This window comes from Hipposideros armiger, unplaced genomic scaffold (assembly GCF_001890085.2).
Source record: "Hipposideros armiger isolate ML-2016 unplaced genomic scaffold, ASM189008v1 scaffold_45, whole genome shotgun sequence".
NCBI lineage: Eukaryota > Metazoa > Chordata > Mammalia > Chiroptera > Hipposideridae > Hipposideros > Hipposideros armiger.
In genome coordinates this window covers 4,231,179-4,255,101 of record NW_017731395.1, presented here as the reverse complement: position 1 = coordinate 4,255,101, position 23,923 = coordinate 4,231,179, and the positions used below count along the sequence as shown (strand labels likewise).

The 23,923-nt window shown below is 38.5% G+C and overlaps 2 protein-coding genes across 4 annotated transcripts in view; one reads left to right on the top strand and one right to left on the bottom strand.

Annotated features, from left to right (window-relative positions):
• Window positions 1-889: 889 nt before the first annotated feature.
• On the bottom strand, window positions 890-20,051 carry BROX (BRO1 domain and CAAX motif containing). Of its 3 annotated transcripts, XM_019639608.1 has the most exons (14): window positions 19,732-20,051; window positions 17,526-17,642; window positions 14,741-14,847; window positions 14,324-14,420; window positions 11,403-11,498; window positions 10,336-10,408; window positions 9,245-9,350; window positions 8,448-8,537; window positions 6,714-6,799; window positions 5,681-5,762; window positions 5,219-5,369; window positions 4,120-4,279; window positions 3,052-3,152; window positions 890-2,348 (listed from the first exon to the last, which is right to left on the bottom strand). In XM_019639608.1, exons 2-13 carry the CDS (start codon window positions 17,624-17,626, stop codon window positions 3,066-3,068), a joined length of 1,236 nt encoding a protein of 411 aa, XP_019495153.1. In that variant the 5' UTR covers window positions 17,627-17,642; window positions 19,732-20,051; the 3' UTR covers window positions 890-2,348; window positions 3,052-3,065. The 3 variants fall into 3 exon arrangements, with proteins under 3 accessions (XP_019495153.1, XP_019495151.1, XP_019495152.1); XM_019639606.1 differs by having other exon boundaries at window positions 890-3,152; XM_019639607.1 differs by lacking the exon at window positions 19,732-20,051 and adding an exon at window positions 19,258-19,346 and having other exon boundaries at window positions 890-3,152.
• A 97-nt stretch (window positions 20,052-20,148) lies between these two features.
• The window catches only part of AIDA (axin interactor, dorsalization associated), a 31,759-nt gene continuing 27,984 nt past the window's right edge, over window positions 20,149-23,923 (top strand). Inside the window, exon 1 of the mRNA XM_019639609.1 lies at window positions 20,149-20,459. Coding sequence (XP_019495154.1) covers window positions 20,350-20,459 — 110 coding nt within the window. The 5' untranslated portion in view covers window positions 20,149-20,349. The remainder of the gene's footprint in view (window positions 20,460-23,923) is intronic.

Genomic DNA, 23,923 nt, shown 5'->3' with positions numbered 1-23,923 from the left:
TCAAATTTGTTTAATAAACGAATCATACATTTACTTTAATGGGTGGAGCAAGGTGCTCTATAACAGATTGGAAAGATAAAAACAGACTTGTAATTGTCTTTATTTCTTGATGTTCAAATGATTACCTTTTAATGTATTTCTCATTCCATTTACACATGAATCATTTCGTTTTCATTAACTCCTTCACTGAAACACAGCATTGTAATCTGTATCCGCAAAACAACATACTAGTTCTAATCTTGGCATTTAACTTCAGGAAGGTGGTAATGCCTAAAATTTCCTGGAGTTCTTTTAGTGTTCATTAATCAAAAAAATGTTTGTAAACGAACCAGGTTACAATGCAGCAAGAACCAGCACTGGGTAATTACACACGAGCTAAGGAGCACCTTAGAGCTAAGTGTTCACCTGGGGGCCGCTGGGGTACTCCGTTTCCACCCTCCCCTCTGATCTAAGCGTCAAGCCTCTGGTGAAAGTATGGATGGGGTGTTCCAAGCCCCACAGAGCAGTCTTCACTACCAATAATACTGCAAGTTTATTTCTAAGGACATATTAAGAGAGATAAGGAATGTGGTATTTTCTAAAGCACAATTACTCCAGGGAATAAGGAAATATTTTGGAATATGGTTTTATTTCTGTGTACATTTATGGAACACTGAAAACGCCATCTCAAGCTTCCAAAGTACAAAGTTTTCTACAGTGGACTGTACACGTGGTAATGATAAGCTCTTTGGCTTAGCTTAGCACAGAACACAATACCAGATCATACTGGATAAATGCTAAGAATAAGACATGTACAGGCCAATTATGATTTTGCATTGTATTAACTCTGTTACTGGCTTAATAAATGTAAAAATATTTATCGAAAAGCAAATAAAAATTCCAATGAAACTGTAAGTAAAATTATTTTATTTTCATAAATAAAAGATAATTCATTATACAAATAAGACTTTTAGCAGAGTATGTTAGCTATCATTATTCGCTTGAAACTAAGTATGAAATCTCTGCAGTAGTCAACACAAATAGTTACATCTCTCTAGAACCTTCATGCAACTTCTTTACATTTGTTAACTTTCCAAAATTTCCAACACTATGTCAAAGGATATGATAAATAATGGGATATTTTAGTCATAAAGTATCACTTTTGCTGAATCAACAGAGTATTTATTATCTGCTTATGTCAAAGTTGCCAATTATGGATTAAAATACCTGTATTTACTGCATTTTATAGAAGCACTGAGCATGTTACATGTTTTCATTCCATACAAGGTAGTGTGACCCACGTCAATGTGAAAATCTAGTAGCTAGGTTAATAAGCAGTAGTACGTAAGATAAACAGATCCTATAGGCCAAGAGTAATACGCTGGCATCAAGCGCTGTTCCAAATTTTCAGTAAATGGCATATCACCAGCAGGCAAATAATTTTGTTAGCAAAATACAGTGAAATTTGATAAAAATGTTTTTTCTATAGACAGCAAAATAAAATTAAATTGTCTCTTCAGTTATTACTCCACTTATTCTGGAAACTGCAGCTTCAAATATGCAATGTTTTTTTACAGCCAGGAGTGTTTCCATATATTATTTTCAGTAGCATTTCCATAACATTAAAAAAAAACTTGCTCTCTGATTCTACGTATCTTTTTTCAAGTGTAAATTATGATTTAAATAATCATTTATTTGAACACAATATTGATTTAGAAAGGCATAATCTATTCATTCTTCATAATGAAGCGTTTATTCCTATTTCAACACTTCATGCAGATTTGACTTATTTCTCACGGAGTTGCTGTGTGGATTCCAGGGCTTGTTTATGGAAGGATTCAGCACAGTGCCTCGCACAGCCTAAGCTCTCAATATACACTACTACTATTATTTCTATTAAGGAACCAATCCATTTATAATAGGCAAATTCGCTAACACCCCAGGAGAACAATCAAAAGAAGACAAACATACCAATGTATGACTTTTGTTAACATATTAAGCATCCACTATACCCCAAGTCTGTATATATACTAATTGTTGCAAATATTATAAACTATGCTAAAATGACACTGTTTCTGTTTGCTCTGTTAAGTTTTTGTATGGCCTCCAGCCTCCAGCAATACATTTCTGACAGGATGTGTATATTAGAAAACCACATGAAAGAAAAGTACACTGAAATCAGGTAACGAAGGCATTTTACTCTAACTTGAACAAAGAAGTCGAGAGTTACCAGTGTGTATTCCAGGATAATCCGTCTCCGTTAGGTTTCAAGTTTTTTCTTCACATCATGCAGTATTTGACTTCTGCAAAAACCTTTCATTCTGTCTTCTCCCATATAGAAACATGACAGGCTGTGACAAAGTTCTCTCCTTTAAGTAAAAAGCCCATTAGAAAGGTGCTTGTAAAATCATTGCAGGTTTATGGAAACTGAAACGAAGTGGAGGGCTACACAACATAGGAGTAAGTTCTTAAATGGTCTCAACATACCTGTAAACACCAATTTTTCAGTAAATTATAGACTGAAAAGTGTGGAAGGGATTTGGTATGAAGATTTTCTGATGTTTAACTATATAAATAACTTTCTTTTTCCCACCAGAAAAGTTCACTGACTCAGAACATAACAAGTCTATGCTACAATTAACAAAACGGTGAAGGAAAAAACTGTCAAAAACAGACTCCTGTCATTCTTGTGGTATCAAATAAGAAGAATAAACGTTTTTTGTGAAGACAAAAAAACATACCTAAAACCACATGGTTTTGGCCTATAATATATTAACCTGTAACTTATTACTACCCAGAATTCAGGGTGCGGGGGGGAACACCCCAACCCTCAAATATGCCCATCAGAGGCACAATAAAATCTTTCACACGTTGTCCTGGTTAAAAAGGAGTGTGGAAACAAAGATTGACACCTCTCCACTACATTAAAAATCAAGAACAAATAGACTGAAAGCAGATTCCCTCTGAATGTACTAAATTATTCTGCAGGCTTCAGAGAAATCATTTCAAGAAGTAGGAACTGAAGTTCATGGTTTCATCTTATCTACTAGTAGAGAAATTCAAAGTGCACACCATATGGATGGATTTTAGGAGATGTAGCACCCAGTGTCCTTTTGAGGTTTAATATCTGGTTCTTTCACAGGTTTTACAGCTTCTTCTGGTTTGGGTTTGGTCTAGAGAGAAAGAAAAACACAGTGTAAGAACATAAACGAAGCTTTGGAAAACAAACACTAAATCTTTTTTCCACTTCAGATTTTTAAAAGATGCTATATTAAATTACACAACACTGAGATTAATGAATTAGCTATTCCAGAAGCTACATATGGATTTAAGAGATAACCGGAAAGCAACATTTCAGTGAGGATGAAAACCTGGATGGGTAGGCGAAGATCAAGCTAACAGTACTCTTATTCTTTCTGTGGAGGGGCAAACTGTGTGATGAATCTATGCATGGGGAACCCCTTAACTTTGGAAATCACTCATGATAGTAATAGGTTACCTCTTAGGGCATTATTTTAGAGGCTAGACAGGATAATGCTTTTAGTATAGGGAGGAAATTATATAAAGTTATATAAAAACCATCCAATTTCAAGAAAAGAGCTATGGCTACAAAATTCCCATTCCTTTTTCACAGATCCCTCCTTTTTCAGAAGTTAAACCTCAACACTTCCACTTAATCCACCATTTGATTTAGTTAACCAAGATGTGCTTAGACACAAATGAATAAAGGCGGTCTTATTTCACTCCTGGATGATTTCGTGAACTGTTGAACTTAGGTCAAATCTTCAAATGCCCTGCACTATGCTAAATCAGAAACAGAGAACATTGCTATAGCAACATACAGATAAACCGTCCTTCTTAGATCCCTTCTCCCACTTGTCTTAAAGGAGGCTCTGACAAATTGGAAAAAAGGCAAGGTAATATGTTGAAAACAACGTCTGTCAATTAGCTAGACAATCAGAAGACAAGGCCTATAGGTCATCTCTCAGAGTTCTACAACAGATTACACCAAGCACTGCAGCTAAGTAATTTAACACCTACACAAACATATATATCTGCTTATATAGAGAATAAGGTCAAAACGCTAACTCTGAGTTCTTTCTAAACTTCTGTGAATGGAAAAAAAACCCAATTTCGTACACTGTCATCCTTGGGTCTCTTGGTGAGATCAAATGCAGCCAGCGTTTCCGGTGTCCAGTGTGCACTCGTAGGAGGAAATTCAAAAGGAACAGGCTCTACAAGACCATAATTTGCTTTGAGTTCCAGTTGTGGGGCTTCTGTTGGAATTTTTTGAAAGTAACTGCAAAAAGTAATTTAAACAGTGATTCATTCATTTGCTCGTCAACTACTTGATACCTATGATGTTCAAGGCCCTGGGCGAGAAAACAACTTAATGAAAAAGATATTTTCTTACCTCAGCTAGCTTACAAATGAGTAGGTGAGATAGTCAAGAAACCTGTTAACTACAATGCAATGTAACTGAAGCTATGAAGAATGGAGAGTGCCATGAGCACACAAAAGAAGGGCAATGAACCCAGATTGGGGGGTTTCAGGGATGCTTTCCAAAGGAAGTGATCGAATTTAAAACGTGGCAAGTTCAAGGAAGTAAGTGACCAGAGGCAGATTACAAGGGGAAGAATGTAAAGAGACAAAAGGAGAGATAAAATTGATTCTACCGTCTTACACAGGGAGGTAGTGATCAACAGTTTGAAAAATGCTGATTTAATGATGGGAAATGGCTTCACTGACGGAAAATTTCCCTGCTTTACTAGTATAGGTAGCTGGCACCAGAGTGAGATGAACATGCAAAAGGAGCTGAGAAGATATTGGGTTGTCGGAAGTCATTGGCACATTTTTGCAATGAAAAACATAGAAAAGTACATCATGACTTTTCCGACAACCCAATATACATAACATATGGAGAAGGAAAGGCAGGAAAACGAAAAGAAAATTAGGACAGCACAGGAAGCTGTGTTTTAAGAATTCACATTTACAATTTAAAATCTGCTTTTCTATATCATCATTAGAAGCAGAATAAAAGTTAGGTCCAACACAAGTGAACTTTATTACCAATTTAAAGACAAGCTCAATACAGTCAGCCCTCCTCATCCGCGGACCCCCCGAAACAGTGCATCTGTTTACCAAAAATAGTCTGCGTATAAGTGGACCTGAGCAGTTGGTTGAGAGTTAACTGCATACTACTATTAATATTACTAAAATAATACTGAGTTCTACTCACATAAATCCATTTTCTCTCTGACATTTTTCTAGAGTATTCTTCACAAGACTTCCAAGTTTCCGAAAGAATAAGTGTCCCGAAGGTTTGGCTGTTGGTCCAGGTCCTTTGGTTTCTCCATATTCTTTGCACAATGCTTCTGCCTTGGCATAAACTGCACATGAAAGGGATAGAAAGTCATTTGATTATCATTTTTGATTATTATACTAAAAAGGCTTTAAATCACAGAGGAAAGGGAATTTTACTACTCTTTACCTAGTATGATAGCAATACCAGTAGTGCGAGGGGAAGGTGGGTCTTTTGTATAGATTCTAGATGTTTGAAACAATTTTTCCTTTTCTCCAATTACTTCCCTCATTCTCCTGCCCTTTCAGGAACTCAGTTAAAATCTCTTTGAAGTGCCTCTCCCCTTGATAAAACATTTGTTTTTAAAAAGGGAGTTCACGTTCTGGCAGAAATACTTACATTTTTCTGCTTCTTGGAGAGACCGGATTGCTTCACCACATTTATCACTAGCCAACAAAGTCTGACCGTGGTAACAGTAAGCCTGATAAAAGAAACAAATCTGCATTCGTTTTTTGCCCAAATGATGCTTTCCACTACCACTGTTTTATATATGCAGCAGATAAATTGATGCCTCTGTCCAATGTTTGAAATATCAATGCGATCCCTTACATTTATGTACTTGAATGAGCTTTCCCCCATCTCTGTTAGTATCAAAAGTAGAATTATCTCACGCCTTTGAGCCAAACCAGCCTTCCAACATGGGCTGAGAACAGAAAGTAGTTGCTGAAATCTGCTTTTAAAATTCGGGCACAGATAGAGGAAGGCAATTACTGTGCTAATGCAGAACAGGAGGTAGGGAGGATGGAGGTTAAGGACTAAACATGTTTTAAGAGAAATGCACCAGCCTGAAGTTGGACATGTTTGCTCCCAATGTCCCTATCAGTGCAACGGTAGCACATGGTCTTACACAGTATGCTTGAAAGCAGATTAGAAGGCGTGAGAAAGAAAACCATCTACCTAAATCTGAAAGAGGTTTTTGATGATCTCTCTCACCTGATACTCTAGCCAACAAAATAAGTTTGTTTGGTGGGTATCAAAGACTAAAAAGCAACTTCTCAAAGAGTGCTTAACAGTTCTTGACCAACCCAGGTGATATATTGTGTGGTATGCCTTAAGATTTGAATTAGTAAATATCTTTCTCAATGTAGAGGATGAAATGAGAGAACTCTTATTAAGTACGCACAACTTCCAGCTTAAAAGTAGGTTTAAATCAAACAGTAACTCCATTGCCAGAATCCAGTTCTATGATTCTACTTCGTCTCTTTCCATCCACTTGAGTTCACAATGGCTGCACAGACTGCCTGTGATCACTTACTGAAAGCTGTCCATTATTTGTAAAATGCTAATTAAGAGTCTGGTGAGATGACAGACCTGGCACTCAAGGGGTTGGAGAGACAGTAATTTACATTGTTTTAGAGTTATAAATACTTACATAAGCTGTGTAGAAACACATTTTCAAGAGAAGGTATTTTCTCCATTTAGCAGAGTAGGCAGGCTCCAAACTGGATAAAGTATGATCTAAAGTTACATTTTAAAAAGCGAAATATAATTTCACCCTGATTCACTAGAAGACTTTTAGTTCACATGTTCAGATGCTAAAAGCAGAATGCCATTCAAGTCTAAGCCTCAAGCATTTATACATTTTTTAAAAACCTCATTTTTTTAAAGGGATTTATTTTTTCCCATAAGCATATTTTAACTACATAATAAGATTGGTTAAATACCACGGCCCCTCTTTGATTTGATGGTTAAGGTAACTTAAGTTTAACATACGATAAACACAGATATAACTAAGAACTTCAAGGTAAATACGAGTTATATTATCTTTTAAAAATTTATGTAATACAGCAATGCAGAGTAGTCTAGTCACCAAAGTCAGCAACATCCAGGGTACGCTCTCATTCACCACCCCACCACTGAATCTCGTATAATACACAACTCACACATCTGCCAAGTATCTCTCACATCAATTTCTTCTCTCCATTTCCCTTCATCTAGCATGCCCATTTCTCATCTTGCAACCATGGGGACCATTCTTAAATTCAAATCCAATCAAGTCAGATTTACTTTATCTTCTAATGGATCCCAAACATCTACTGAATAAAGGCCAACTTCTTAGATGGACCCACAAACCAATTCATGATCTCTCACATGCAGACTTTCCTAACCTTTTCTCCTATCACTAACCGATCCAGTGTTTCAGCTAAGAGTATCATTTGTCTAAAGGTCCTAGAATATGCTAAGTTTTCTTATCTCTGTACATACCACAGAATGTTCCCCTCTTCCCATACACTAAAGCTTCCTAGAAAATGTAGAACTTCTATTTGTATTTCAAAATAAGGCTAAAGCACTACCTTGCTCTAGGAAGCCTAGAAGCACGCCCAAATCCTTGAGGTTTTTATTTCACTGCTCTGACGACATCTCGTTTATTTCCTTCTTTAATAATATGGTTATATACAAACTTGTCTCCTTCTCTAGACTGTGATTCTGTCCTACTGATTTCTGTATAACCAGCAACTAAAATAGTAACCATCCCATAAACAGAAAACACATGCCTGTTTCCTAAATAAGTGAATGAAAAGAAAAACAGGCTAATAAGACCCGAGCTCTAGTCTCCGTTTCCCATCTGCTAGCAGTTAAAATATGGGATAGTTATGTTAATTCTCTGGGTTTCAGTCTCTTGTCTAAATAAAGATAGTAAGTAACAAGAAAGTTACTACAAAGACAAAAAAAAAAATTTCAAAAGCAAAACAGCTGTTTATTAGTATAACTGGTTAAAAGGTATGAAAGGGCCGGCTGAGTGGCTCAGTTGGTTAAGAGCTCGCTCAAGAGTTTGAGCTCTGAGCAACAGCGGTTCGAGTCAGCCCGAGCTGAGCAGCCGTGAGCTGCCAACAGGTGGCAGGATGGCTCAAAAAAAAAAAAAAAAAAAAAAAAAAAAGGTATGGTATCATCCTTTCCATTAGAAGCTATGTACCACATTAACTTGGAACATCATTAATTCTTTTATTTCCTTTTAAACAAAATTAATAAAAATAATGTAGCTATTATTCCTGTTTTCAAATAATAAAAACAATCTCAGAATCTTTTTGATTTGCTTGTTCCCTATTTAGACAAGAGAGTAATCTGAAAATTTAGACTAAAAAATATATCAGAATCATAAACTTACCAGCTTTTTGATAGAAATTGGCTGTTTCATAGGCCAGAGCAGCAATTAATCCTGGAGCATGTTTTAGTTCAATTGCTCGAGCAATTGTTACTGTAACGAAAGCACAATAAAATGAATACATAATTAACTTCATTTGCATTAACTCTAAATTCCATTAAAGGGCAAAAGACAGTCCCACAATTTATTTGGGATTTTAATACAGTGTGTTAAAAGTTCCAACATGAAAAGTAAGCTACAGAAAATGCAAACATAAACAGAAAATACTGAGCTTGTTGGTTCTGATGCCATTTCTTTAAATAAATCACTAGCCAATCACTAGCTGATCACGGAAAATTACTACTACAAAATAGCATGATGTAAGAGGAAACAAATACTTTCAGGGCACTGGAGTTTGGAATAAAGAAAAACAAAAGCCAACAAAGTTTCTCTATTGTTTTCACGGAAGTCTGCATTTATTTCCTGTTATTGAAAGGTGAAGATTTCATGGTAAGCCAAATAGTGGAAGAGGAAAAGGAATGAGAAAGGTAGAGGGAGAAGACATGAGCTACAGAATTGATTTTATGCTGTCAGAAATGACTTGAAATCAAAATCATCTTAAAAACAGCCGTTCAACTGGGAGGCCTTTTCTGGCTAACTAAAAATTGGGCAAATGTTAAAGGTAAAATTATTCCTCACTATAAATTTCACAAAACCCAAAACCCTATTCCAGTTAATTCTGATTTAAAAGAAAAAAAAAAAGGAATTAAATGCCAATATAGTCTTCCTTAAAAAAAAAAATCTTACAATATTTAGGATACCTTCTTGAGCTTCAGCCTGACACTGGATAATATATGCGTCTACGAGTCGTGCTTCTAAATCTCTTCCCTTTTCCGCAGGTGTGATAAGCTTTGGGATATGACTTTCCTGAGAGAGAATGAACAAAAAAAAAAAGCCCAATTTATTTTAACCCAGTTGTGTGAGATAAAGAAAATGGAAGTTGAGAACATTCAGTATGGGGATTTATCAGAAATTTAGGGTACTAACAAAAAATGTGTAAAACAAGAAGAATATTAAGCTTACAGAGAATAAAAGCTCCTGCATACTAAAACTTTTAAAGCTTTTTATAAGGTTTTGTAAAAACAAGAAATTCAAGAGCAAAATTTGGGTCATAATAGATTGGTTCGATATATCAGTCTTATTCTCATCTCAGAAAATGTTTAACTGAAACAGTAACCAAAGTTCCCTTTTGCATGACAGCCAGATAATTTACATCTACAGTTATCACAGCAGTAACTGTAGATATAAAAGACTGCAATTCTATAGCTCATCCAGGGCCACAACTTTGTCATCACTCTACAAGCACCTTATTTTATCACAAGAAAACCCAACACTGGCCTTCAGGAGGCCCTCAGTAAACAGTGGAATAATTCTGCTTGAAAAATACATTCATCTTTCCCAATTCCTATCAATCTTCAGGCAATTTAATACAATTAGTGTGTATCGATCGCCCCTCTAGCGTTTTCGCTGAGATACAGAAATGACAATCAGAAGTTCAGTGCTGCAGAACAAGACTGCTCCTGCCACTGCTGTAGGCAGCAGTGGGAAATGGTACGAGCCACCCATTTTTGTGCTTTGCTTTCCTGTCTTTTCAGAAGAGACAGAAAAACAAGCAGTGAATTACAACTTGAAATTTCTAATTGTAAAATGCACTGATTTTCTAAAATGGAGACATTTACTATTTTATAATTGACTACACTCACCAACGAGGTACTTATTAACATATGGAAAAACAGAATACATGCTGGTTCCTTTTATATAATGAAATAATTCCCCCCCTTGGCCCTCCACAAAGATAGAAAGAAAAATTCAAACACTAAAGCATTAAGAACATACTTTATAAATATTTTACCTTTAAATGTGTAAAAATCCCAGCTGCAATTTTCAGGCTTCGATGGACCTGTTTTGCTTCCTCTTCTGTGACACTTAAAGACAGTGGTTACATCACTCAGGGGACGAAGCCCATTTCTGGTGTTAAAACCAACAACTACTACATTCTCATAAAACCTAATTAGCCATTTGTGTCTCACTAGTTATCTTCCTTTCAAAACATCTGACACTTAAAGTGACAAATGCACATGAAAAACATCCAAAGAAAAGTGAATACAAATGGAAAAAAAAGAAGCCCTGTGTAGAGGTCTGGACAAAGGCTTGTTTTTTGTTGCAGATAATCTTCTGTGCATACAGGCATAAATTACACACCGAATGCATACACTCACTTAAAAAATACATACGTACACAGCATTCGCTACTCTGCTTTTGTTTTACTCACCTAAATCACTTCAGAGTTAATTTTACAGCAGCACATAAAATCCAACTTCATTTTTAAATGGCTGCATATTTTTCCCAGGTTTAGACACATCATAGTTGGTAGCTGCATTTCGTATTGTTAATATCCACTTTCACTATTATGAAAGCTGTACCTCATTTTATTTCACAATTCCTTAATCCTTCAAAACATCTCTTGCATACTTATAAGCCTTCATATTTCTTTTCTGTGAATTGCCTGTTTATTTCTTTGCTTACTTGCACTTGATTTGTTGGTCTTTTCCTTGCTGATGTGTAAGAGTACACATTATAAAAATAATTTGTCACATGCACTGCAATTTTTTTGACCCATCTGTTATTTGTTTTTAAATTTTGTTTGCAGGACTTTTATATAGTCACATATCCAATCTTTTTGTTTTCTTGGTTTGGGATTTTATTTAGAAGGACCTTTCCCATGACAAGATTATTAAATTATTTTTTTGCCTTTTCACACTAGGCTCCATAATTCTGATACTTCTAATACTAACATTATGAGGTCAACCTCTCCTTTATAAGAAGTGGTACTTTTTATCAAAAGCCTAGACTTTTAACTACGAAGCTCCATATATTGGAATAACACATATGCATATACCGCCCCCCCCCTTAACTTACTTTTCTTTTCCAGCCAATCTTGAAGCATATTTGGTGTACCACAAAGCTACATTAAATCCCATGGAAATTAATTCAAAAACAGCATCCTGCTGGGCACTAGAATTATAAACATGATCATTAAGGTCTGTCAATTATGGAGACATCTCTACACGAAGCTTACTACACATCCAACTCAAAATTATAAAGACTACATGCTACTGGAAAATGAAGGAAACAGTCCTTGAGTTTAATATAGATGGGGAGATAAGACACACACATGTAATTAACAATGAATGACTGAACACAATGGCCCAGTACATACTTCATAATAGTAAACATGAGAATAGTAGTTATTCCCCAAGGGTTATAGAGTAGTTTTAAAAATACAGATTTCTGGGACTTAACCCCAGCAAGTCAGAAAGTCTGGGAGGGGCCCAGATTCTGTATCTTTGACAGGAACCCAGCTGTTTCTGAAGCAGGCGATTCTTATACTACATCATAAGAAAAAGGAATTCAGAGACATCATTTCAGGCGAGAACGATTACAGAAGGCTTAATGGTATACACAGAATCTGAATTGTGCCTTGAAAGATGGCTCGAAGGGAAGCAGAAGGACATCCCTGGTGAGAAATGATGCTGTTAAAGTACAAGAAAGTATAAAGAGTTTTGAGAGCAGAGACCCAACTAGCTTGATTGGAGCAGATGGCCTGTGAAAAGAAATCGAGGAACAAATCGAGACAAAAAGCCAAACTGAAGTGACACTGGAGAAGGTTCTGAATGCCAGGCCAATCACTATACTACAAAAAAAAAAAAAGGTATTAAAAACAAGTATATTTTATATCTTGTTTCCTTTGGATTCTATTACTAAGTATGACACAATAACACAAAGGTGGCAAAAGCTTATTAAGCAAATACTAATTTTTAATCACTATTGTTCTGATAAGACCCTGAAAATTCTTTATACATTATCTCATTTATCACAAATGATGAAGTAAGAAAACAGAGGTAATACCCTTATTTTACACATGTAATACTAAGACACAGAAAAATTACCCGAAGGGAAGCAACTAGAATCATGATTCTACTTTGTATTTTTTAATTTAACTGTTCCTCCATCTTAAAAAGAATGGAGACATGGACACTTTTTAGATTTACAAAAACATTTAATAAAAATATGGTAATTCAAAAATAATTTATAAACCATCTTGCTTAATATGTTATACAAAAACGAACAGTTATGACAAGTTTCTTAAAACAGTTTCACCTTGTTGAAAAAAATTTAATGCATGGTTTAACAGCTTATTTTCTCAGCTTTGAGAGCTTTCAAATCAATCATATCTGGTTATCTAGTAGACATATCTAACTTCATTTGAATAATAAGACAGTTTTGCTAATTTATATGAAGTTTCATGAATAACTCCCTTTTATCCTTTGTTTATTTCCATCTGCCTTGCTCCCAAAGACTCCACTTCTATTGTACTTCATGTAAGCAGTGGTAAGAGTACATCGAGATGATACGGTGCACTTTCTATTGAATAAGCATTAATAGTAATCAAGGATAGAGTATCTTAAAAATCTCCTATGTACTGAACATTCAGTATTATTACTTATGGCCGTCATCACGTAATTCTTCACTGTCTTATAAAATTATGTTGAAAAATGCTGTTACAGAAATCAAAATTTGGCATGGTAGGAAAAAGTGCCAAATTTATGTAATGTAAAACCACTTGAGAATCCGCCAAAGTTTTATAAAGTAATAATAGAAGGTCTGATTCTTTAAAAAAGTCTTTGTAGAGAAAAACATTCCGTTATTTTAGATGAAGTACAAAGGGGCCACAGAAAGAAAAACAGGCAAATGAGGACTTGAAAAACTTTAGTATCCCAGAATATTAAAATGAGAAAAGGATCCACAGAGCCCAACTTCCTACCCAATTTATGAATTCTACATACAATATTCCCAAGGAAAGAAGGGAAACTAGCGTCTATTGAATGTCTATTATGTGCCTGGCATTACAGTTACTTAACATAAATTTTCCTACTTTGTTCCTCACGAAAGCCCTATTATCCATAACCCTGCAACACACAGCAGAAGCAGATGCGCACACCCTGAAGACCTGAGGTCGCTTCTATTATAGTTAGGTGTGAATCCTGAGTCCACACCCACCCCCTGTAATGCTTGCCCTAGTCTCCATTTCCTTCCCTTGTGATTTTATAAAACAGTAATTCTACAGCAAATTGAGATAAAGATACATGACCATTTAAACAACCCATGGTGTAAAAATAGAAGTAGCTAAAGAACAATTTAGCACCGTTATGATTTGTCTTGTTCTAATTAGATCTCTTCTAGTTTTGCGAGAGTGATGAGAAAGTTCTGAGGGGAAGTTTTTAAAAAGAGCAGAAACAGTGAAGAGAAATTAGGAAGCAAACAAATACTGTGAGTCAAAAGAGGACGGAGCTGGGGTGGAACTGGGGAGAAAGTGAAAAAGCAAGAGACTGACCAAAGACATCTGAACTTTCCATCAGAAAAGCAAAAGTCAGGGAAAAAACAAAATTCTGCTCTGCTTGAATGTAGGCAAAAACTGAAAGCTAGCTTTGGGTTCCAAACTCCCAAACCATTCTCTGTTTTATTGAAAGTTAAGGCTCTTCAATTTCTAGTGAACATTTATACTGATTATCTCAAAAATAGATCTGGTCCAGGAAAAACAAATTATAGTTTTACTTAATAGAATGTATTAGGAGTTTAGGTAAAATGAAAAAAAAATAATAATTTCCTGGGAAGAGAAAATGCTAGTCAGATCTGAATTTTATTTCTTCAAATACAGGGGCTATGAGTTAACCACTGGCTAAACAGTTACAAAAATGACTTCCAGTGCTCGCTTCAGCAGCACATATACAAAAATGACTTCCATTTAGTACTGTTAACATTTTTTTTTTCTTGCTTACCTGGGAACCTGTCCTTGTAGCGTATCAGTCCACTTGAAATTTTGAATATATCGTAACTTGCTTTCTTGGCTAGATTCGTCCGATGAATTTATGAAACCTTTAAAAAGGTACAAAACAGTTCAGTTTTAGAAGAAATATCAAGTGTTCTATTGAGAACAATTTTCAGAACATGACTTTTCCAGGTACCTGAATGAAACTCCTATCTCCTCTCTCCCTTTCTGTATCTCACACTTTCTCCTAAGGTAACACAATATGCAATATGTACTAACTGAACTTTCAAAATGTCAGAAAGACCACCCTTCCATTCTCACATTTCTGAACCTCTAAGCATCCCACAGAATAACTCCCAGAACTAATATTAAATGTGAACTCCTGCACAGTTGTCTTTTAAAAACTCCGTTTGTATAAGTCACTAACCTTGTAAAAGGGAAAAATATGAATCTGCTGCATTCTTCATCATTTCTGGATTACAGCTCAAATCAGTGAACAGCTCAAGCAGTCGAGCTCTGGATGATTTCAAGTCACTTAGAAGATACAGAAACACTAATGTTAAGTACGCTGTATTACAATGACTGTGTAAAAGTGGCTTAAAATTTTCAAATGTAAAAGCTTTACAACACACACATGTATTACTAAGTACACAGGAAGGAACTGAATTAGGACTAACACTGGAGATAACTGAAATTTCTAGTAACAATTGTCTTAAAAGTTGATTTAAACTCAGTCCAATTCAAGGGGTAAATCATGGACATAATTATGTAATTATGTAAAAAAAACATACAGCAAGTTTTCATTTTAAAAAAATCAAACAAACACGAGGAGAGGAGGAAGGAATTAAGAATGAGTAAACTAAACCGACCAGTTCATGATAAAAGTATTTTGAAAAATGGAAATTTACATCTTTGTGCATGATTTTAGTATCGCCTTATAATTTCAAAATTTGACATTATGTCAAAATATACTTTAAGTAGGAAACCTATTTTAAAAATGAAATCGCAGTCTACAATTCAATATGCACATAGAGAACATGTAAAAATACGTGGCCATTAGCCCTGTAAAATGTCTCCATCCTCCTTTACTTCTCTGCAGCAGGAAATGCTGCAGATCCGTACTTCCTTCTAGAAATTTTCTCCCTTGATTCCAATTACACTAAAATACCCAGGTTCTCCTCTTATATCTGGAAGCTGCTTCTATATATTTCTTACGTCCCCTTCTTATTTATTACCACCTCCCCAAATAGTCAGTCTCTGGCTTCCCACTTTTCTCTCTCTTGAGGGCTCATCTATTAGTACAACTTGATAGCCAATCCTAGATCTACATCATCAGCTCTGACTTGTTCAGTTTCGCATCTAATTTCAGAAGGCAACTTGCTTAGTGAGGGTTCCAGAAATCTTATTAAATGGACAATGACTGAAGACACTCGTGTGTAAATGACTAAAGAAAAACCAAATTTAAATTGTAAATTTAAAGAGAGAAGGGACTGTATATCCAGAATTTATTAGGTGCCTAGGACAAAGCACGTGCTCAATATTCTTTGACTGAAAGAATACTAACATTTCAAGTATTTTAAGATTTTAAAGGGCTGAACTGTTGCAGGGCTGTTTAGAAGAGAGTACAGACTTAATCTTGAATGGTCTGGATGGAGCGTTTATTATTCACTGGTACCAGCACTTAGGAGGCTTATTCCAAGAAAGTATGTACCAACAATTATCTACAGCTGAAGAAAAATGGGATGGGATACCTTATGAATCTGTCAGTTTTGAGTTATTTAACTGGAAGGTGGGAAGAAGTAATTCCTGGGCTAGGAGAAAACGTGAATTCTTAAGGCTGACTCTAAACTCAAATAGTTTGCTAGCTGTTTCTAGGTGGATGCTCAATCATCACCTGCAACCTAATTTATATAAAGTTATATTCGTCTTAAAAGTATAGAATTTGAGAAAAATGTACCTTAGAAATATTTAATTTAGGCCGTTCATTTTATAGATGTGTAATAGACTCAAAGACGTTACAAGACTTGCCCAATGCTACACATAAAACAGTTCAGCTGGAACCAACTTCTAGGAGTTTAAGATTAGGGTTGGCAAATTATAATCTGTAACGTGTTGTGTGGGTGTGCATGTGTGTGTGTGTGTGTGTGTGTGTGTGTGTGTGTTTGTGTAAAAATGAACAAAGAAAAATATGCAACAGCAACTATATGTAGCTCACAAAGCCTAAAATATTTACTATTAGCCCTTTAAAGAAAAAGTTTGCTGACCTCTGGTCCACACTAATAAGCCAGTTGTCCTATCTTTTGCTCCAATTATGTCTTCCCACAAAATGCAGCAACGCTCTTGATTTTCCTTTACTGGTACCATCAATGTCTTGATCATCTAGTTTCTGTGTCTCATAAAGACTGAACCCTTTTCAGCTTTCCAGAGCATATCAGTCAATCTGGCCAGTTGACTCCTTTGAAATATCTCTTACATCTGAATCTTTTGTTCCAAACTGCTCTACCCACTATTTCTAGAATAAAGGTTTTCTTGACAGAAATGACTTTCTCTTCTCCCTTCTTACTATCTAAATCAGGGGTCAGCAAAATTTTTCTGTAGGCTCAAAAGTAAATATTTTAAGCTTTGTGGATCATAAAGTCCCTATTGGGACTACTCAACTCTGCTGCTGTAAAGAAACCAAAGGCAATATGTAAATAAACAGGGGTACAGCAGCTGTGTTCCAATAAAACTTTATTTATAAAAAGAAACAGTGGGCCAAATCTGCAGGATCTAGTTTGCCAAACTCTGATCTAAGCTATTCAATTTATTTAAACTCCAGCTCAAGTTCTTTCTCCTATATAAACGCTCTGAGGGTCACAGAGTTATCTCCCTGCTCCGAATTCCATGAATTTACTATCTGGTCAATTAACAACATCCACATACAGCTCTGTGGAATCTCTTGTACTATTGTAATATATAGCTTAACTCATATTGTGATTGCTTTAGCCTCTCTGGGACTCACTCATTGATCTGAAATTAAGGACCCTGGTGCAGATGACTGCCAAAGTTTAAATAATCTATGATTTAACTCTTCACATCATTTATAAGTGTATAAGGAGTCTAAGGTTAGGGACAGTGTGTTACATACTTGTGTATTGCCCATGGGACCTAAATAAGTACCTTATATCCAAAGGTGGCTTATTCAACACCTGTTGAGGTTGACTAAAACTTACCTGCAAATTTTTGAAGCAGCAGGACCAGTGACTACGCCATAGTAGTTAAAAGAAACAGGAGCTGTGGCTTTTAATGGATTCCTATGAAACCAATGTGTCATTTTCTCTAGATGTTTCCTATAAAGAAAAAAGTACATAATGTATAAAAATTAAATAAGACATGTAATAAACCATGTTGGTATGAAATTATTTTTTACATAAGACTTTGCTACAGGATATATAAAATACATGTAAAATATACATATATAAAAATAAAATGCTCCACTGTTATGAGTCAAATTTGTTCTGTTTATATAAAGTAGTCTATGTTTAGATCAGGCCTATTAAAAAACAGCATTTGGAAATTTGCCCACAATAATTGCAATGTTAAATATACTGGAACAGTCATGTTTAGACCTTCATGTACATGCAAATCAGCTGGAGGGCGAGGGGGTCTTTTAAAATACAGGTTCTATAATAATTCAACAGTCTGGGGTAGGATCTGAGATTTTGATGCTGCTGGTTCCCAAACTACACTTTTGAGGAGCAAAGTATTCGACTTTGATTGGACAGCTGCAAATGAGACGAGCACATGACCAGCTGAATGTAATTTCCAAAACAGGTTCAAATGGTGACCCGTATTTAGTCTGCTAAGGTTACTTGAGAGAAATCGGTTTTAAATTAGCTATACTTAAAAAAAACTTAACTATATTTCCCACATGATATTGCTGGCACCAACTGACAGGTTATAGTATGGGTTCTATAAATATACTTTACACAGAACAGCTAATAAGAACCAATATTTTCATGATAAAAAAAAATCCACGATATTTGATCCAGTACTTAAAAACCAAAAAAATTCAAAAACTACTCAAGTGAACTGCCAACTTAAAAAAATTAAGGTTAATTTTTTTAGGTTAAAAAAAAAAAAGAGTATGTCACTCTCCTAAAATTCCACGAGGGTAGATATTAATTTTACAGGAAGGCCCAGCTGAAGACTTAAATGTAGCAATTAGATTCCAGGAAGTAATCGATAAGAAATTTTGATCAAGTTTAATTAACTTGAAAGCACTATGCAATGTTGATCGACTTTTCTTAATGGGAAGAAAAGCGGGCTGCACAGGGTATAAAATACCTACTTTAAGTACCTCCCTTACGCTATTTACTTATTCATGACCAAACCGGTTTTAGAGAGCACCAGACACTTAATGAAGAGAAAATGCACTGTGTACGCAATGAAAAAACTGAGCAAGCTCGCTTGTGACTCAAAACATTTAACAAGTCCTTTTAAAAAATACACAATCTTCTAAACATGATCCATGTAAGCTTCCCTTCTAACCTGAGTAAACTAATACAGCGTGGACATGCACAGAAACCAAGCCTTGTAGAGACAACGGCAAACAATAACACACTTCATTTTGTGCCAGCAAATTTTTCTACAAATACTCTTTCAAGAAGGCCTCCCACTTCCTGGATAAAAATGTCTGCAGTTCTGTATGCCTATCTTCATTGCTAGAACCAAGAGAACAAGTATAGTATTCTGTACCCTGTCCCCCCGTTTCCCCTTTTTCAAGACTCGTTTTCAGGAATTCGCAGGGTGGGGTTGAAGGCCACGCCCACCTGCAGGTGCGAGCGTCTTTAGAGCCATCGGTACAAGAATAGATCGCTGTCACCTAACCCACTTGCACAGGACAACTCGATTACTGACACGGGTACCCCACTCTGGGGCCTCTGGGGCCCCAGAGGAACCTACCTGAGCAGCGCCCCACGAGCTCGGAGCCTCCACTTCCTGTTTACCACCAGCCTCTTCCTCCCGTGCCCGTCCCGTTCCAGGCAGCGGGCGCCGACCCGCGCAGGCGCTAACCTGAGCGCGCCCCTCTTTCTCAACAGGCATTTTGATAGAAAGTCGATACTATCCACCCGGGAGGGGCGGGTCGACGACCGCCCAACAAACCCCTATTTAGTTTATGAGCCCCCCCTACGCCAGTGGAGAAGCGGGCCAAGGGGATAATACCATTGATGTTGTTAATACCATTGATTCGCGGAGTCAATATGGATTTTCTCTCCTTCGTTGGTTTCCAAGTATAAGGAAGCTTTTGGGGGGGGGCCACTACCCAGGAGTCTACAGATTCGGTGTACAAGGAGGTGACCCCATTGCTTGGTACTGCGGGGGAACGACCGGGGCAGGAATATTACCGGGAAACACTCATCCTCTTGACATACTTACCGGATCTCTGGGAGTCTGGACAGCAGTCCTCCTGAGAGAAGAAAGGCAGGGTCCGAGTCTGCAAGCGAGAAAGGGAGGGAGGCGGAGAACTAGGCTACAGAGGCCGAGCGACAGGAAACCGGGCCTGCGCGGAGCCGGCGTCACGTGGTCAGGCGGCCATGACAGCGACCGAGGCGGCCGTGCGCGCCGCTGGAGGGCGGAGGCTGCCGCGTCGTCGCAGCCCCCTCCGGACGCCCGGTGCCTGGGCCCTTTCCTAGCTGCTCCGCCCTAGTCTTTCCTCTTTAGCTGCCGTCTATCGTCTCCGCAGACCAAGAGCAGAGGCGGAGCAGCCGAGAAAGATGCAATAGCGCCGGCGGCCGCTGGGGGAGCGGGGCGGCCTCAACCTAACCCGCGGGGCGGGGCCTCGGGGGCGGGGCCGCGGCGGGGCGGCCTCCTCGGAGCCGCAAAGTTTGGCTGTGGCGGCAAATGGGCTTGGGCGGCTCCTGGGCTGGTGGCGGTGGTGACCGTAGCGGTTCCTTCTGGCCCTGTTAATGTCGGGGCCAGGCCCGGGGAGGATGGCGCCCTAGAGCCCGGCCTCGCTGGGGTAAGGGGCGGGAGGGAACGGGGTGGGGACCGGCCATGTCGGAGGTGACCCGGAGCCTACTGCAGCGCTGGGGCGCCAGTTTTAGGAGAGGCGCCGACTTCGACTCTTGGGGCCAGCTGGTGGAGGCGATAGACGAGTATCAGATGTGAGTGACTAACCGCCGGCGCGGGCCAGATCGGCTCCAGTCGGCCGGCCTCCCCCTTGTTTCTGTCGGTGTCTCTCATCCCGGTATCTGCAGCCAAGGCTTCTCAGGGTGGGGCCCCGCAGGCACTGGGGCTGAGATCGCCCCGGCCGCGGAGAGGCTGCCTTGGAGACCGCCGTCTGCTCTCCGGGCTTCCTCGCCCGTCCTTCCCCTCCGCCTTCGCCTCCGCCAGGCCAGTTCCATTCAACAGGTAGCCCTTCTTTCCCGGGGCGCCGGCCCCAGCAGGCTACTGACTTAGACCCTTTCCACGGTCTCACGGGTCCCCCGCTCTGCAGTCCGTTTCCTTTCCTCCGCCTCTCTCAGGTTGCCGCCCCTCAATTTCTTTTAGAATCTCCGAGGAATAGTTGGGGTGTTCTCCGCCCACGTTCCAGGGATGAGTGGCTCTGTGCCTGGTGCCATCCGCCTCCCATGTGTAGGACAGGAGGGAGCTCACTGGTGGCGATTGAGGGGAGGGGGAGGTCCCCGGGAAGCAGCGAGGCGAGAGGTGCATCACCAGCCCCCCCCCAAGAAAAAGGGTCCCCTCTCGCGCCCCTTTTCCTCCACCCCTCTTTCTGGTGAGCCGTGTTTTCCCAGTTCACCTCGATTCCGTTTCGGTTTCTGGGACTGTTATTTGCTAGGCAGTGTGGGTCCCACCCACCCCCTCGCTCGGTTGCTTTGGGTGGAGTCCGCGCAGGATGTGAACAGAAGAGAGCAAAATGTGAATTAATAGACCACGCACGGGAGCCGCCACTCCCTCCTTGGGCCCCTCCTCCTTTTCCTGTGTGTAATGTATAGCCTCTGGGTACATGTGAGGACCAGTTGCTTTGATCGGCCCAAGTCCGATTTCTTTCCCTTTCTGGTTTCCCCCACACAACTTCAGGGGTGTGTTTTAAATTAAAAAACAACAACAACAAGATTTACGTACCTATAAAACCGTGCTTAGATTCTTGCACATTTCCCTGGAAATAACTGCCTACTAAAATGTTGTTTGCAAACTGTGGCCGTTCATTACTTCTTGGTTTAAAGCAAGTTATTGTTGGAGGCTTGACCATGTGTGAGTAAAATCTGGAAAGAATACACGATTGGCACACGGAAGATGTACATTCTTTATCCTTTCTCTACAATAGTTATTTGTTTTTATTTGCCCATTAAGGTAATTTAAATGTGTAGATGTTCTCTGCCCAATCTTACTGACCTAAAAACAGCCATGCACTGGGCCATTTTGCCATGTATAACGGCTACTAGCTTTTGATTTGCGCTTACACTTGATAGCATCTGCTCTTGCAACCACTCAGTGAGAATATTTATTCTCACTTTACAAAACGAGGAAATCAAAGGTCAGGTTAAACATTACCTAGGGTCACAAAACTATACCACTGAAATTTGAGTTGTGTTTTTTTTTTTTTTTTAGTTTCAAACTGTTCTACTGCCTAGTGCTTAAGACACTTAAGATGTGTTGTGTATGTGAATTGGACAAATTAGATTTCCTTCATTACCAGAGAACATACCTTACATACTGTGGGCAGTTAGTGAGCACCTGGTGCACTCCTTCTGTGTGTGAACCAAAATCACATCACCCCGAGATATAAAGCTGCCTCGCTTGTGATGTGGCCCAGACTTGGCAGCTGTTGGCAGTCAGCAGCAGACGTCACAATGGAAAGGGAAGAATACCATGTCCAATTGAAATGACAAAGGAAAATTGAATATGCAGGCTGTTTAGCTGGAACGTCTAGAAACGAATCAATGAGAGTAATAGGCAACAAGCAAATCTATTGTTGGACCTCAATACTAACTCTTGAACTTCACAATTCAGAGTAGTTTTCAGATTTTAAAAACTGCCAGTGTCAAATCTGAATAGAAAGGTGTGATGATGGGCTGAAATTTTGTAGACAGGCTACATATAAGATGAAGTTGAATTTAAAATTCATCAAAAGGGAAGGCAAATCTTTTTTATTTGAAATATCTATTCGGGATGAAGGCTGCAAAAAAGACCATTGGGGGCTACTAAAGGATGTAAAGAATGACAGGATATAGTCACGGGATATTGAGAGTGAAGAAAGGAAGAGCCTAGGATGACTGGCATTTCTAATGGCGGGGGCAGCAATGTCTTTATGGTGGTGCAACATACAGGAGCAGATTTGCGGGAGGGGTGTTGGAGGGAATGAACATGTTTGGTGCTATAACAGCCTAAAATGCTGTACCTTACACAATTTCATCACTCAACAAGTGAGAGCTGGGGATGGAAAGACCAGTAAGATTTGATTACCACCCTCAAAGCACCGATCATCTAATGGAGGATTTTAGAGTTAATTGGGTCTTGCTATTACACAAGTATGAAAAGAGTTAAGTGCTACCACATTGCTTGCTACTTCCTGAAGCTTCTGGCTTACAGCTTTTGTACTTTTTTTCTGGAACACTCTTTCCTCATTATCTGCGTGGGTCACTTGGTCACCTCCTTCAGGTCCTTGTTCAAATACTGTCTTCTCAGTGAGGCCCTCTTTGGTCACCCTGTTTAAAATTGCAAAGCCTGCTGTCCACTCCCAGGCCCTCTACTCACATCCAAATTATGCTGAATTTTTTCTATAGTATTTATCACCATCTAAAATCCAACATACTTTACATATTAGTATATTGTCTCTCTCCTCACATGAATGTCAGCTCTTTGAGGGTAGGGTATCCAAGGGGTTGTTTATTTTGTTCTCTCTGTACACAGTGTCCAGAGTAGTACAAGGCTGTCATTGAATAATTATTTAGATATTACATAATGATCATAGTCTGTTGAATGGATTGATTCAGGAGTATGCTGTGGGAACAGTAAAGAGTTGATGCCAAAATACTGTTGGAAGATTAAACAAATTATGGCACAACTAAAATTGCTCTCCAAAATGGTCAAGTAAAAACAACTCCATTTAGCAGGCTGCCTCTTTCAGCAACCTGGGGATACGTGCCACCTACCTTATGGTGGGGTGGCATGGAGTCTGTTGCTCAGAATCATATTTCACAGGATCAACACAGGTATTAATCTAGCACATGGCTGCTCAATATTTGTTAAGCGAATGGGTGAATTTGAAGACTGGATAATACTTGCTGTTAATCATCTTTACTATGCCTTATTGGAATATCTGTGCTACTCAAAGGGTGGTCCACAGATTGGTGTTGGTCTGCAGACTTAACTGGTCTGCACTGAGATAAATAAATCATGATTTAAGAAGTAGAAACTTTATAGCAATTTGACATCTTAACGGTAGATTTTATTGTATTTTATAAATTATGAGCCTGGAACAGATGGGGGGAAAAGAACTAGTCCTTCACTTTTGAGAAGCACTAATTTCTTTCATGGATTGCTGTCAGTCACTTGTTTATGTATTTAAAGTATATTTAAAACTGCACCTTAGGGTAGTCCTGTTTTTTCAGTAGGTACCCTTGGA

Excerpts from the sequence above, each read along its gene's own strand:
- BROX (XM_019639606.1), bottom strand. The coding sequence starts at position 17,626 with ATGACACATTGGTTTCATAGGAATCCATTAAAAGCCACAGCTCCTGTT. Across the intron at positions 5,370-5,680 it reads TCTCCAAGAAGCAGAAAAAT|TTTATGCCAAGGCAGAAGCA; the intron begins GTAAGTATTTCT and ends TTTCATGTGCAG. Across the intron at positions 4,280-5,218 it reads CAGAGAGAAAATGGATTTAT|TTACTTTCAAAAAATTCCAA; the intron begins GTGAGTAGAACT and ends TACTTTTTGCAG.